Below are 17,338 nucleotides of genomic sequence, written 5' to 3' on the forward strand. Positions count from 1 at the left end.
CAGATGCCTTTGTTGTGCTGACTAAAAGACTAAACTCTGAAGTCCTTGAGTGCAGTCATAAGCCCTACTGGCCTGCTTAGGATCCTCTAAGGGCCTTCCCCTGCACCCTGCCCAAGGTCCATTACAGCCTGCCCCATGGGTGCTGGTCCCTGCCTGAGCTAAGCTGTAGGAGTGCTTGTCTCCAGCCTTATCTCTGGCTCTGCTGCCTGGGTGGACCTCAGGCCCATGCTGTAGCTAGCTTCTTTCCCTGAAAGACTGTTTGGATATATGCTGTATCTTGTCTCCAGATGACTTTGACCCTGTCTCCTGAGTAGGTCTGCCTTGTCTCCAGCTTTGTCTCTGGTACCATCTCTTGCTGCCCCAGATGAACCCTAACTCGATCCAGCACTTGTTGAGGGAGCTTATTACCAGAGAGCTGCCCTGTCCTCCTCACTTTCCTGCTGTAGGACTGTCCCCTGGACAAGGAGGGCACTGCCTGAGGTACAGCAGGTCTGGATGCATGGCTCCTACTGCCTTGTGCAGAAGACCCATTCCTGATGCTCCCTGGATATGGTCTATGCTGCTGGTGAACCTTCATATGCACCTCTCAAGAAGATACAAGCAGAACTAAGAAGAAATGTAACAGTAGGGCAGTACATTCCTCATATTTCTGAGAACAACCACTGTTCCCTCAATCTAGTCTCTTCAGAAGCAGAAAGTTCACTGAGAACATTTGCTGTTTTCCACTCATTTAAAAGAACCGATATCAAATACTGAACACTGACTGTAGGTCACCTTAAGAGGAACACAAGCCTAAATTCTGCCAGAGTATTACTTCTCTCATAGAAAATAAAACAATCTGTTAATGCAGTAACAACTACCCTTTAAAATGCTCATGCTCCTTTGCAATGAAATACTAAAAAGTTTAGCCAGATAATGCTGCCAGTATATCCTCCATTGCTTTCTAGTATTTTTTGCTGGGATTTGCCAGACAAGAAACACCTTCAGATCACATATTTTGGTTACATATCACAAGGTTACTGTAAATCCACTTCAAACCTCTAAAATCAACTCACAGTCTCTTACCATGACTTATTTTCATTTCATCTGTGCCTTACCTGCACAGCATGAAGAACTGTATTCAAAACGGTCAGTGCAATCACAACTGATAAACAATACGTGCTGCTAAAAGTTTGATGTAACTGGTGCATTGGATGGTTGTCAGGTGCCTACCAGGCCACCCTACGACTCTCCCTCCATTTTGCACTGTCCATGGTGCCCACAGAGTTGTTTCTCACAAATACCCCATTCCTCCTTTCCTTCTGCTGTTGCATAGAGGGCTTATTACCCTGCTCACGAATGTTATCACAGAGGGCTGCTGCTTTGGCCTGTGGAGGGCCCATCTATGAGCCAGCTGGAACTGGCTCTTTTTAACACAGAAGCAGCTTCTAGCAACTTCTCACAGAAGCCACCCTGCAGCCCCCCAGACACCAAAACTTTACCATGTAAACCAAATATAGCAGCAAGTGCAAATAGGGTTGTAGCAGTGTTCTTCCCCAAGCAAAATATATCAACAATCCTGCTAGCTGGGCAAACCTAGATACACAGAAAAACAATAAAATTGCTAAAAATATGATCCTTTACTCTGTTGAAGTACACATTCTTTAACATTCTAAATATTCTAAGAAGTTACTAAGGGTATAAACTGTTACTTTTTAAAAAAGCAAATAAATTTAATAGATCATATCTGCAGGCATGGGATCTGCAACATTTCTGTGACAACTGAACCATTTTTCATGACTGACATACGACTGTTTAATAGCATAAGAAGAAACTCACTAAATTTATGGTCAGAGTCTGGTGAAACACCAAACACCTAGGGTTCAAATTCATTTGACTGCATATATGTTTTGGTAGATTTGTATTTGCATACCAGTCATGAACACACAACTGCATGAGACTTAAAACTACAGTGGATTGATTTACTACAAGCAAAGTGCTTCTTTTCCATTAAATATCCTTAGTCCTCTCTTATAAATTACAGCATAAAGAACATTGACTGAGAAGAACTGGAGGGTGTGAAGTGTGATTTATTTCATTAATTTGTAAGGCATCTGCTGGACAATCCAGAAACTTTCTCTCAACCTTCACTCTTCTCAGGAAAAGTTCTGTTATGATATGAGGCAATTCTTAGACAGCTGAAAGTCTTACCCTTAAAAGGAATCTACACTGTTTAGACTCAGGTATCCATATTTCCTAACTGTACTCTCATGGTAAGGAATCCTTGGGATGCCCTAACTGAATGGCTCTCAGTTAATCTCCTTGAAAAACAGTTATCTTATTTTTAAAGTATTGTTCCATAAATCAAATCACAACTCTAAAAATTCTGAAAAATATTCAAACTAGAATGACTTTTCTTAACAGACTTGAAGTCATTGCTCAACATTTAACATGAGGCATCTCATCCCTTGACATTCCTGTTGGGTTAGATATTACACCAATATATATTAAAACTGCTGGTCCTTCCTCAAAAGGTCTACATTTACAAGACTAGGGAAATCATCTACAACGACAGTACATGGGGGAAAGCATTGAGTGTTGCTTCTGATCGAAGATGAAAACCTGTGGCCACTGCTATTACTATTTACTATAATGCTATTGCATTACCTGGGGTTCCTTATTGTGTTGGCTAGGATCCTTTTCATAACTCTCTGCATAGATCCGCAGAGTAGCTCTCACGTGACTGGAAGCACTCATTCTGAAGATGAGTCTGGAAGCATCTGAAAAAATAATCCGCAGCCCCTAAGAAAGAAGAAACAACATATATGTAAGGTGACAGCACTTTTACAAATTATCAGTCATTGCTACAAAATAAAAGTGAAAGGAAGAGTAATTTTGATGCTATTCTTCTTTCCCCACAATTTTGGACAACTCACTTATTACTTGTTTTTCCTCTTCTGTAGACTAGAAATGATGTTGTGCATTCCCTCCCACTCACTGATGTTTTTATTTCTTTTACTTGATTTGCTCTTATTCTGTGTGGCAGAGCACAAAACCAATGGCCTGAGAAATAGGTATAAGACATTAAAGGTGGTGGCCTAAGAAACAGCTATAGAATCCCTGGATCAAAAAACAGTTGTCATTAGTGAATACAAAAGACAGGACAGTTGCTACCCCTCAAATACTATGCAGCAGTACTGCAAGAATTTCAGTAAGTCTGCAGTACAATTTGGAAAACTTAAGGTGTTAATTAATTGAAAGTACATTAATTAATGCACATTTACTATGTGCATAATAAAGAGGATTGATTAATTCACTAATTAACTAAAAATTTGCTCTTTGCTGCCATCTTCACATCTTTTTTTCTTTTCTCCCCCCCACTTTTGTACTGCATATATGAATATGGTTTTTCACAGACAGCAGGCAATATTCTTGGATCCACAGTTTCTGTACAGGAGGCCCATTAAGGCCAGAGGACTAAATTGCACAGATAAATATTGTAGTGTTGCAATATTCTACCAGCTGTCCACTAATACAAATCCTAGTTCCCTTTATGTAAATGGTACCCTTAGATTAAGTACAACCTCTGACAAGTCACTGAACTTTTCTTCCCCTTTGTCCTTCTGTTGTCAAAGGTCTAGTGCATAAACTGAGATCCTCGTTACTTCTTTTTAAGGGCAGTAAACCATTAAAAATGAGAGAAGAGAATTCAAAAAAATGCATTTTATTTTTCCAGTTCTATCAGCAAGAAACTGATAGACAAGACATTGATGTTGGAAATGCAGCGTGCCATTGTTCTAAAATATAAGTAAAACCTTTGTTCCCTCAGATATATGCCAAAACATCTTTAGGACCATATAAAGCATTGTTTGACAATCACAGAATGGTTTGGGTTGAAAGGACTTCTAAAGGTCATCCAGTCCTGATGTCATCAGCTCATCATGTTCACCGCAGTGGGCAGGGACATCTTCAATCAGATCTGTTTGCTCAGAGCACCATCCAACTTGACCTTGAATGATGCCAAGGATGGGGCATCCACCATTTCTCTGGACAACCTGTTCCAGTGTCTCACCACTCGCATTGTAAAAAAAAAAGTCTTTCTTACATCTAGTCTAAACTTACTCTTTTAGTTTGAAACCATTACCACTTGTCCTACTGCAACAGAATCTGCTAAAATAATTGTCCTCATCTTTCTTGTAAGCCTCCTTGAAGTACTAAAAGGTCACAATAAGGTCTCCCTGGAGCATTTTGTCTCTTAGTATAATGTCCAACTTGTACCTCTCATCCTTGTAATTCGAATTTTACATTAAAATACTACTGGTCCCATTCCTGGCTTGCTGGACCCTCAGGAGCAGCACTGTTATGTGCTGATGTGTGCAAAAACACAGTACAGCTTGAATTTTTTTTTTAATATTTTTTTAAAAATTTTAAATATTTGAAAATTAGAACAGTATTCAAGAACAACAGAATCTTTCATTTGATTTTAAGTCTTTTTATTGCAGTGTGATAAACAATACTCAAATGTTTCAAGAAACAGAATTAATTAGAACCAACAGTCTGTGTGTATTGTTTGCTGCCTATTTTCTTGGTGCTGTGTTTGTTTTCTGAATATGTTGTTTATTAACACTGAATAATTACCACGTAGCCAGCTTCTTATTCATGAGACATTGCAGTTACACTGAATATAAATCTCTCTCCCATACATACTGGGGAACAAAACTTGGAACATTTTCCTGGATACTTATCTGAAAAATCTGCACAAAGCCTATGATGGTCTGAAAGAGACATCTGCATTTATGATGAGCAAGCTACCTGAGGAAAATGGCAGCAGTGAACTGTTGTTTCATTGGCATAGATCAATATCCCCTCCAATTTAGTGTGCTTGGAGAATCCTACTGAGGCTGCAGACATATGAAGCCAGGAACATGTCCTTGACAAAGGACAAACTAGTTGAACTGTAGTGTAAATAAATAGGAGCTTCTGCCTATGAAAAGACATGCTTTCTGGTTTTACAGGCTCCCTTTCAGAGTCTGTCTGAAAACAAGCCAAGTCATGTTTCTCTCTTTGTGTTATATGGTGATATGATTGGCAATTATATTCCCATATAGAGTAAGTGCTTTGGATGAAAAAAATTAAGGGAAAGAAAAGTGCAATGAAAATTCACAAGCTGCTTTTTAAAACTACAAAGGTCACGAGTCCTCCATGCCTGTAATTTTCCACTAGACTTGGATATGACAATATCCTCATATCATGTTTCAGTAGTAATTTACAAAAGAGAAAGTTGCTCAATGGCAGATAGGCTTTTTATATTTTCTGGATGCAATGATGAATAGAAACTACAAAGACTCTGAGCAGAAAGGCATCACAGTAGTTTTAATGGCCTGTAATATCATTTCCTAGGGTATGTTTAGGTCAAATAATTTAAAAACCAGAGAAACCAGGACCACAAAAACATAAACAGCATAAAATTTGGACAAACTTTAATAGGAGTCACAGCTCATATTCAAGATACTTAAATATAAATTTACACCTGGTAAAAGTACATGGTTTCTTTTGAGCATATCATGAGTTTTCCAAACACTGAAGGCTCAGTTTGAACAGCAGTTCTTGATAACCAATGAATCTCAGTATAGACAGAGTCCAGAAGGAACTGGAAACTTGGGCTAGGGAAGTCAAATATGCCTGCATAGGCTACAACCTTCTAAAGTCTCCTGCATGGTACTGGCTATAACAGATATTGCATCTCAGTTATGTAAATCCTGTGGGTCACCAAGAACAATAAATTTTTTGTTTGTTTGATTTTTGTTTTTGTAATGTATAGCCAGTGGAGATTTCAGATAGAAAACAGAAGAAGGGAAGACCTTCTTTCTATATATTTCCACTGTCCTGGAAAAGGAACCCTCCCTATGCATGCATTGCTCTCAACAGGGACTTCATCCCATCCTATGTTCACTGTGACACTACTGTCTCCAGTTATGTACAGCAAGTGTGACAATAACTAAAGGTGGATTATCTTATCCAGACTGAGCTAATCTTAAGTAGGAAATGCAGTATCTATGACAGCAAAAGAAACACCATTCCATAAATAAATGGACAGTCTTGCCAGCTGAACTTTAGAAAGAACACTGTTGGAGACAATATGGCTAAAGCTGCAAAACTTTGCTAATCCATCACTACAGCCATACCTGTCTTTTGGTCACAGTGCCATCCACAGGATCTATGTACTCAAAGCTGTCTGTTCTTTCCACACTGTAGATATTGTTACCCACAGCAAACTGCTGATGGCTGAACGATTTGTCAGTGATCAAAGCTTCCAGGTCTCTCATTATGAAATATGCTGTTCTGGGTTCCAGTGCTTCATAATCAAACCTTGCACATATATTAAAAAAAAAGTAGAACCAGAAAGTAAGTCCCCAGAGCTGAGAAGGCAGTTCTTTCAGAGAACTCTATATACTTACCATTAGCAATTTACTGCTTACTTCAAAGATCAAAAGTGTACCAGTGAAAAACTGATTGCAAATGAAACCAGTGTGCACATACAAGTCCTGTACCATCTAACCATTACACATGTGCAACCACAGTTCTACACTGGCCACCTGACTCTAAATCAACAGAAAGCGTCTAGAAAATGCAAGTATCATAGAAAATATCCCAAATACCCAGCTAGCTTTCAAAACTTAATGACACAATGAGTGCAGTGCTCAACAGACAAGTGAAATAGAGAAAACTTTGTTACAAGTTTTGAGGAACAGCTGTTTGCAAAAGACTTTACAAACTGCAAACTCCTCTGCATTAAGTCTGGATTAAGAGCGAGGCAGAAGCAAAGATGAAAATAACAGCTAGAGCTCACTATATTGAGACCTTAATAAAAATAAGTAAATGTTTGTATCTTTGGAGGAGTTATCCTGAATTGGAAGCAGGCATAGGTTTCAGTTCTCACTAAAACACTGTCACATGGAGGCAGTTATAGAAAAAAATGCAGGAGCAAATGTCGCGGGGATTATGTCTCTTTTTCAACAATATGTAACAAGCTGCATTTATATATTCCACAAGTAAATAAGTCAAAGCTTTCTTCCATTCAGTATTTAAAAATCTAGTTACTCATATGCTAGCAGTGACATATACACATCACTCCTGTGGAAAAACCTGTCTACAAAACAGTGATAATCTGTGGCAGATTTTCATTCTGTAGGCACAGCAAATGCACACACCTAAGTGCAGCTGAGCACATCTAAACAAGCAATGATTGTAGAAGAATTCTCCTATCAGCTGAGTAAGTACCTTTTCTTCATTTTTTCTCACCTGCAATAGTAGTGCCGGCCAAATTTTGCCCAGTGATCCCTGACAATCTCCTCCACACTTTGCTTTCGAGCTGCTAGGATTGAAAGCCAAACTAGCACAGCCCACAGCCCATCTTTCTCTCGAAGGTGGTCAGATCCTAAAGAGACAGACATTAAGCACATTATATGGTATCACTGCTAATCAGAAAACAAAGTAAGGAAGCTGGGAAAATGTCTCATTTAACTGTGTATGTCACATAACAGTAATCAATAGTACCAGCCCCAGCACCTCTGAGATGCTCCAGACAGAAAACCAGAACTAATGTTTAAAACATGATGACACGTTTAAAATGTCATGACAAAGCCCATACTTGTAAAGTAAATAAAAATATGTACAAGTACTTGAATAGAAACAGTAGCAGTATGAAAACACTGTAGTCATTATTCCTGCGCACTGATACTCAGTGTTTTCACACCTCTGCTGTGTTTTCTCACCTTTTCCCAAAACTGGACTAGATATGCGAACCCCAGCCATGAGCCAGATGTTTTCACATCTCTCCTTTTTGAGAGTCAAGTTCAATAGCATCTTCTTATCTCTGCAGATGTTCATCTGCAGATGTCAAGCTGCAGAAAAAGAATCTCCCCATTCCACAAAAATTGTGAATTTTCAGAATGTTCATGATCTTCTGTCAGGACAACAACCAAGAGCTTGAAAAGATTTTTCTGGAGGAAAAAAAATACCCAAAAACCTAGCAAACCAGAGAGTAGGATTGTTCCCTTTTTTATATTTCTTTCTATCTCTCAGTGGTAAAGATACTTGAATGCTCCAGTCTAGATACCTTCATAGGTTTGTACTTATGAAGAGAGAAATTGTTCCAACAATGAAGACCAGAAACAGTTTTGGAATACCCCACATGATTTAACACAGTCTCAGATCCAAGTAAGATCCAAGAACCCTGGCACTTAGTACTGATGACAATTATAAAAGCTAACAGACTCAAGAAACTTGAAGAGATATCGAACATGTAGTATTGCTCTGGCATAATACTAAATCTGGTATAAATTTGTTGGCTGCAACCTTATGATTTTCTGTCTAGTCACACATTATTGAAACCATGAGTACAAAGCAAGTGCAGTAATTCAGAAGTTTTGTTTACTCCATGAAGTACCTGATGATTATGGAGGCAACCAACTAAATTATCTGTCTTTAGAAGATACTTAAGGAAATTCATCAGAGAGGAATCTAAAAACTTTTAGGCTGAAAACTTGTTTTCTGAAATATTCTCTTTTCTCAAGCACAAAAATCCTGTTGCTGCAAGTCTGCTTTGTAAGGCTTCGCATTACATAACAACCTGCAAAGTCCACACAGTCAGTCATCTGTCAAAACAGCTGTGTTTTGCTACTGGGAGAAGACAGACCCCATAATTGATGCACTGAAGCTGTTAATCCTGTGAAAAACTGTCAACATATTAAATGCATATAAGGAAAATAACAAAATGTGCAGAGAGACCCCATAATTCCTACGGTCAATCACTACTGTTACCTTGAACTTGCAGTCCCTCTTCTTGGGAGAGAGCAACAATCAGGTTAGCAGCCTCTGCTCATATGGATTTTCTAAGAGCCTATTGTCCTTGGTCTGCCACAGATCTGCCTACTCCTTATGCTTCTTGTGTTACACTCAACCTCAACACTCTATCTAACATTAATCTTAAATTAACTACCACAGAGTTAAATAAATGCAAATTACTATTCAGCACAACATTCAAGTTGTATAGGAATCATTGCTGAACACTTGATGAGGATAAAGATTTGTACAAAGATTATATCTATGTGTTAGGTATTACAGAAAACAAGTAAACTAGATAGACTGAAGAGCTGAGACAGTAACATGACTTAACATTTGCAAAGTAGCTGTCACAATAGTAAGAATATCTCTCTTTTACTACTTGTTATCTGTGAGCTCCCTGTAACAATAGTGTCCTATCACAACAGCCCAAGTTCAGGCCTGGTGCTTGGGAAGCTGCTGCAAGAGGAGCCACAGCTCACTCTGTTCTCCCTGTTCCAGTACTATGAAAGCACGGAGTGCTAGCCAGTCAGGAGAAAAAGGGCAGGGTTATTTATGAGCTCTCAAAGCTTTGCAAATAGCTTCAGATAAGAAAGGAAAACACATGTCCCTCTACAGTAAGTCAGTCCTTCAAACACTCAGGCATAGAATCAAGGAATTGTTTGGGCTGGAAGGGATCTTAAGGTCATCATTGTTGCAGTAGTATACTAGATCAGCTTAAGTGTATCTTCTACAGGAACACCAGCAATATGTCCTATGGTTAATAAAGTCAGCGTACTTGCAGGCAAAGCAGACAGCAGAGCCACAGTCATTGTCACCAAAGCCAAGAGTCTGCTCCCAGATAATGGTGCAGGCTTCTGCCCCTGCCACCAAAAGAGAAACCTAGAATAGAGCTTTCATTTCCCCCTGAACATATATTGTTCCTCTGGTAACAGCACGGAAAGTCATCACATCACCACAGGGGCTAGGGACGCTCAGAGGTCTGGGAACAGAAGGCCACAAGCAGACAGGGCCTATCTAGTCCCAGCACCCCCACAAGCGGGGCAAATGGAGGCATCAGGGCAGTCCCAGCTGCGGGCACCAGGCACTTCCTGGGAAGGGGGATAGGGCAATGCCTATGCTTTGTGGGACCATGGGCAGGCCTGGCTTTGGGGGACCCATGGCCAGACATGGCAGGGCTGTGGGAACTGGACACTGGCCCTGCTGCAGCATTGCTGGGGCAGGAGCTGACAGCACTAGTGCCACTCCTGTGCAGAGTGGGGGAGCCCCAGGGGGCCAGGCATGGCCCTGGTGGCAGCAGACTCACCCCACCACGGTTATTCCTCTCCTTCTTAACCTGCATGCCTCTGCATGTCCCTCCTTTCACCATCCATCCTTAGCACAGAAAAAAATTCCATTTTGCTCAAAATGTCATCTGTATTGCCCATTATCACCAGCCACTAAAATGGCTTAAGTGTCTCAACAGACACCAGCAAGAAGTGGAGACATGGAACTGAGCTTAACCACCCAGCAATTTGTTCCAATATGAATGACCATTTATTCCCCTGCTACATAACATTGCAGACTGCAGGCCAGCAAATCATACAGTGTAGAGCACTTCAGCCATTCAGCAAAATGGTCTGTGTCATCATAATGAAGCAACACGCTAAGCTGAACATTAAAGAGATGAATTCTGATTTAACAAACACTTTAAGTACTTTCAATGAACCAAAATGTTCTAGTAAAACGTGGACAGAAGCATTTCTGAAAGATTCTTTGCTGCATTCTCAACTTTGTTCTTGCTGTGTTATGGCTTAAGCACATAAATCTGTATGAGGAGGGCTGAATGTATTATTCTTCATATACATTTAGCAGATTTGGCATGTTCTCTGTCCTTGAATGTCCCTCAGAGGACATAAATTGTTGCTTCTCTGGAGAGAGAAAGTAATAGGAGAAGGTAATCTGTCGCCCTGAAAGCTCAGCTTCTGAGCTTGCTGACATGGTTTTCCAAGGACTTTTCCCAGGACAGTAACTGTGAACATAGATATGTGTACATTCTTTCTGTTACACGTCTTGTGATGGACATCTCTCATAGCCAGTGCAGTGAGAAAGTGTTATCCTGACCATCCAATCCCTGGCCATGGTAAGAAGCCTATAAATCCTGAGAAGGAAAATAAACTCTGCACTTTTCTGCACCATACCTCAACCTGTGTCCGCGTGATCTATTGATCTTCAGCGGTAACAGTAATCCAGAGACAAAAGTCTGGATATCTAGAAGCAACTGTTTCAGAATCAAAAATCACCAATTAAAAATACTAGCCTGATATGAGTACAAGGACAATAATCCTGTGTGCCTTTCCTGTGAATGAAGTGTTTCAGTTTGTTACTTTTAATGGAAGTGAAACTGAGCCCATCCATCAGTGTTGTTATTGCACACACATATGTTGTATTTATTGCCCTTCCTTCTTTCAGCAAATGAAAATCTATTACTTCAATTTTGTTACTCTGATTTTCAACTACCAACAGTCATCTGTAGGTGTCTTTGCTTGTTCAACTTAGTCCTACTGCACAGCTGACACTGTAGAAAGCCTAGGGAGGGAGTTTACCCTGCTGCCTCAGTTCAGCTAACACCATTCTTTGCTCCGTAAGATCCAACAAATTTGCAGAGGCAGATCGGTCCTGTGCAAAGGGAAGAAGGAAAAGGTGCCTCACAGCTCTGTAATCCTGAAGTTGCAATACTAACAACTCCCCCAACTTGCCTGGGGCTCTGAGTAACCTCAGGATGATTCTCAGTGCTAATTTTAATGGAAACATACCAGAATTAAGGAATTCCTGATTCTTTTCAGTGAGCTGAAGCAGAAAGAGACAACAGAACAGAGGAGTCTACAAATATTTTTTCTGATTAGCCCCTTGTATTTAATTTGCCATTGGTAAAGGAAATTATAGTAACTGCAAGTGTTTCAACAACTTATTTTTAAGTTAATTTGTTACTTCTCTATATAAGAGTAGCTAAAGTTATTTTTTACTACAGTAAATTGCTATGTCCAGACTCAGAGTAAATAACCTGGGCAAAACTCTCAGAGCATGCTCCCATTCATAGAGAAGTAATCACCTTACACAGTCTTAAACTGAAGAAAAATCTTCGGAGGCAGTATCTTGAGAAACAAAGCAAAATCATGCAAATAGGTTCATATTATGATTTTTCTACTATCTGAAAGCTGTCTAACTTTGTCTGTATCTGAGATACCCAATTCTGATAGGGAAAGCAAGCCTTGTGGGTCATATGCATAAACAACAGGTAATGGCTTTTCCCTAATTTAGTAATCCCAGTCTATCAAACTGCCTCCTGTAAATGTGGTATTAAAATAAGAAAATCACAGGAGTTCAAAAACTCACAATAAATCATTTTGTATGCACATATTTGAGTCCTGCAAATTTATCATCCAGCAGTCTGAAACAGCAATATTTTAGGAATATGCAGATTAAGGGGCATTCTGATCTGAAAATTTTTTCAAGTTAATAAGACTATTTTAGATTTGTATTACTGCAACAGACACCACCTCCTTTGTGGCTTTCATTCATTTCAGTGACACCACATTTTTATATTTTTCACTAATTCTTCTTCCACATAATCTTTCAGGAGAAGGGAGCTGATGTTAATAGAATCTGGGGATTTGGAGATGAAGCAAGCAAATTTAAGAAAGTTGCAGCAATTACTGAAGTGGCTAAACTGCAGCGAGATATATCAGCCACACAGCTCTCCTAATCCTGATTAATAGCTTGCTGATGAAATTCAGAAACTAATTGCTGCTGCTGAGGCCCTCCTTTGAACTGTTTGCTGGGCATTCGTCATAAAACCAGAGAGCTACTAATCTCATCTGACAAGCTCCCCACACTGCTACAAAAATGGAAGAAGTTTTTAAAGCATTGGTTTAGCTCCAAGATCAGCTGCCAAAAAACAAGTGTGGGAAATACAGCTGTACGGGATGTTTTCAAAATCTTTTCTCCTTTTATAGCAGAAAATTTGCTTTTATGTACTTGCCAGACCAAACTCCCTTATGTTATAAAACCAGGGCTCTGTATTACTTGGAAATTTCAGTTTGGCTTGATTACCTGGGTACACAAGCAATTGATTTCCAAGGCAGTTTGATGACAGCAGGTGGATTTTTAAAACTTATTTCTCTTACACAAAGCAGTCAACTTTGCACTCTGATCACTATATTGTACACTTATATAAATATTCCATGCTGAAAACTAAAGAAGTGCCAAATTTCAGTTCCCTAAATAGATATGATTGGGCAAAAGCTGTAAAATTGATTCAAATGCCCAATACTGGCAGAAACATGTGAGGGCCACATAGTTTAGGACATTACTAAAAGATTCGCAATAAGGTAAATATTTACTGCTAAAAACAGTTCACATTGCTAAAGTACTGGTCATCTACAAACCAGAACACATTTTACAAATAAACCTCCTGAAATATGAGGATACTTTCCAGACAGCTGCAGGGAATTGGAAGATGATAAGGAAACTGAGGCAGTGAGAAAAACAAACTTTAGATATTACAGTCATTTCATAATTTGCCCCAAAAGTATCACAGAATCACAGAATGGGTCGGGCTGGAAGGGACCACAACAGAGCTTCTGGTTCAATCTCCCTGGTCAAGAAGGCTTTTCCCAGAGCACATGGCAAAGGATTGCATCCAGAAGGTTCTTTCGTGTCTCCAGTGAAGGAGACTCCACAACATCCTTAGGAAAGTTTTATCGAAGTGGCACAGAAAGGCCACTCCTGTTTGTTTTACATACCTCTACACATAAACCTGCATGTGGCAGGAGGTGCTGCACTCTGTGGGCTAATGTATCTAGATATACCTCAACATCTGGGAACAAACATCAAAACTTTTACAAGCTCTTCCCAGTTAAAATTCACACTTAACTTTCTTTAGCAAGATGATGAAGCCAAGATTTTTCCAAATAATTTGTGTGCTACTGAGGTCATACTGATGTCTTTAGACCCACCCAAATTTCATGGAAGTATCTGGTTTTGCATGAGCAAGAGAAACTTGTGTTATTTAGAGGGAAGAGGTACAGAATTGGTCCAGTGAAAAAGTATTAAAAAGCAATGAGAGTTGAAAACTCCCCAGTTCACACCTCTCAAGGGTTAATGGAGATGCAGTTCAACAGCACATCACAACAAAAAAGTACATTCTGAAAGGTACAGACTTTCCTGCCCTTCTCTCCCCAAATTACTTCTCTCTCAATGATCTCACAGAACACACTGTAGACAAAGTTTCTATACAAAAGATATAGTAAAGACCTGTGCCACTCAGAGCAGATAGTGAAGGCATACAGTTTGCTAATCATGGGACATTGGCTCCCATTGACAACAAAAAGAAAATTAACATTCATTATAAATTTAACTTCTCTTCCTTTTTACATCTCAGACTCAAAGAAATATAACACATTTTTGTTCTTGCATCATAGCCCATTCAGATCCATACAGCAAACAAGAATACATGAAGTACCACGCCTGTGGCTGCTTAAAGGTATAATTATTTTCAAAATAGCAGCATTCTGCTCTAATTTTCCCTAGCTAACAAACTTAATACTTGACATAAGTCAATTAAAGCAAAATGAAATTCATCATCAAGTCTCACTACATGGTAAGCAATTTTCTACAAAGAGCTGCAGCCAAGGTATTGCACATTCAAAATAGAGATCCCTATACAACTCATATCAAAAAACAGATTAATTTATTATATATATTTATTATTTATTTTTATTTATATATATATATCTCAATATATAGAATAAACTAAAGCCAGATGAATTATTAAGTTATTCTGGTCTGTGCTTTTTCAAAAAGACTTGTAATTATAATTACAATAACTACTAATAAACAAAAAGGAAGCATTTCTGTGTCAGAATCCAAAAGAGAAAAAAAGAAACACTCCAAAATTTATTCTGTCAGTCTCATAAATTAAAACCACATTTGTGTATATTTACAGACTATATAGTTCAATTATTTGCTCTAGTGCTTACTGTCAATACTATATTTCTGATGGTTTGAATTTTTTATTCATTCTGCATTCTGTTGTTTGATTGGTTCTTGGGACCAATCAGGGAGAAACCTAGGGAAAACACAAATGCTGACACATAAGTTAATTTCTTCTAATGGCAGTTTTATCTGACGCTTGAGCAACTGTGATGTTCCAAAAAGGAAATTCTGCACAGTTTTGTTTAGATATACCATCAGATATACCAGTTCTCATACTTTGTACACCTAATCACATTAGGAAAAAACATGTGGTTTCCATATAGGCAAAATCCCTCCAAATCTGTTTCAGTCTGTGAAAAGACTTGCAGTGGAATCAGTGAGGATTTTCTGCACTATGTTGAAGTCAGAAGAGAATGCCAAGCACCTCCAGAAGCTGTCTGGACAGTAGTAAGATTGCTTGCCACTGCAGAACATCCATTTTCTACATTCTTCATGCCTCAAGGTTCAAGGACACCACACTTAAAAGAAGAAGCTCAAGATGTGAACAACAGAAAGTTCTCTGTTTCAGCACAAGACAGAGCTAATTTTCTATTCTTTCGGGTTTGACTTGAGGCATCTAGGAAAAATTAAAAGCTTGTGGTAATTTTTGATTATGTATTACTTACCAGTGCCAAAACTCTCCTCACCACAAAGGGAACAACGTCCAGAGTCCATGAGATTGGAAAAATATCTCCATCCTGCTGGTGTCTCATACACAGGAACCTTCATTACTTTTGCCACTCTGGAGAACATACAATAAAACATCACATGATTAGAGAGTGCTTTTTTTATATATGGTCTGAGATCAGTTGAGAAATACTCGACATCTCATTACATCTCCTGACAGCAGGGCTAGAAGTAAAAAAAACCCAAAAAAACCCCCAAAAAACCCCACTCAAGAACAGATCAACACTACCATTCAAAACTCATCCTTGTCTCAGCACCTAACTTCAACCAGAATCCAAGCATATTTACACATTAAGTGTATTATTTGGGAAAACGTAGCAACTCAGTTCAATAGGCTTTACCAGTATCTTTCTATTCTTACTGACCAAGAAACAGGTAATCTAAGAATAGACAGTTTTGCTATATTAATATTTTAATGGAAGTTAAAGTATCATTTTGAAGCACCCTTGTTTACTTCTACAAGTACAGGTAGTCAAATATCAAAATTCTTGAAAGATACTTTTACTTCTTGTAATGTTTTCAAAGACAAGATAATACAGAAATGCTTCCATTAAGCAGTATGTTCTTAAAAATTTTTCCCAGTCTCAACCTGAATCTCAATTTATTTTCCCCATCTCCTGTTATGTAATACAAGAAACCCTCTCACTATCTGGGTGAAGTGACTCCGTTTTTAAGAACCAAAATGAACCACCTCATAAACTTAATATGCATTATTTTTCCTAGCTTGTTAACTGGTAAATATTCCTGTTATAAATGATAATGAAAAAAATCCTTTCTTGGACTGAAAAACAAGAAAGAAAGAAAACCCACACAACTCTAAAGAACTCTAAATGCCAAGATGGGATTTACACAGAATGGGTATTACCAGTCTTCTTTCTAATTATGTTTGCTGGTTTTCATTGTGTGGTTTTCAGAACCAACTGTTTTGTAATATGGAAGGTAAGAACTGAGATACAGTGACGCAATCTGACAAACTACCAAGGACCTTACAATTGCTTCAACTATCATACATTCCTTGAAGCAAGACAGTTTACTTAATTTTAATGCCAGTCAAGCTAAAGCAAAGCAGATCAACCAAAGTGGATTCAACACACTTAACACAATCTGTCTTAAAGTATCAAGGTGAAAACAATGACCCTTCTGATCGACAAAACATCTGTTTTCTGATGGCACATTTCTGTCATAAATTAAGTGCAAAAAGTAGATGGGATAAACTGTCAAAATATGCCACTGACCCCTTAAAAACCTAGTACATAAATATATCTAAATGACAGACTCACAGAATTGTTAAGGTCCTAAGAGACCTTCAAGATCTTCTAGTCCAAACATCAACCTAGCACTACCATGACCACCCCAAGTGCCACATCCAGACATCTCTTGAATACTTTTGAGATAGTTACTCCACCATCTCCATGGGCAATTTATTCCAATGTCTAGCCACTCTTTCAGAGAAAAATCTTTCTAATATTGAATCTGAATCTCCCCTTGCATAACTTAAGGCCACTTCCTCTTGTTCTTTCACTTCATACGTAGCAGAAGAGAATGACCCCCACCTGGTTACGAGCTCCTTGCAGGCAGTGGTAGAGGGCCCCCCTGAGCCTCCTCTTCTCCAGGCTAAACAACTCAAACTCCCTCAGTTGCTCCTCACAATACTTGAGCTCCAGACTCACCAGCTTCACTGATGTTTTCTGAACATGCTCCAGCACCTCAGTATCATTCCCCAAATACACAGAGACAACCCCTGCCCTGCTCCTGCTGGCCAAACTATTGCTGGCACAGGCCAGGATGCCATTGGCCTCCTTGGCCACCTGGG

The 17,338-nt window shown here is 39.0% G+C and overlaps 1 protein-coding gene across 1 annotated transcript in view; it reads right to left on the reverse strand.

Annotated features, from left to right (window-relative positions):
• The window catches only part of PGM5 (phosphoglucomutase 5), a 68,694-nt gene that overhangs the window by 9,110 nt on the left and 42,246 nt on the right, over positions 1-17,338 (reverse strand). Inside the window, exons 7-10 of the mRNA XM_015614946.1 lie at positions 15,465-15,580; positions 7,282-7,417; positions 6,165-6,348; positions 2,647-2,781 (exon numbers count right to left, since the gene is read on the reverse strand). Coding sequence (XP_015470432.1) covers positions 2,647-2,781; positions 6,165-6,348; positions 7,282-7,417; positions 15,465-15,580 — 571 coding nt within the window. The remainder of the gene's footprint in view (positions 1-2,646; positions 2,782-6,164; positions 6,349-7,281; positions 7,418-15,464; positions 15,581-17,338) is intronic.

The sequence above is a fragment of the Parus major genome, chromosome Z (genome assembly GCF_001522545.3).
Source record: "Parus major isolate Abel chromosome Z, Parus_major1.1, whole genome shotgun sequence".
NCBI classification, from domain to species: Eukaryota; Metazoa; Chordata; class Aves; order Passeriformes; family Paridae; genus Parus; species Parus major.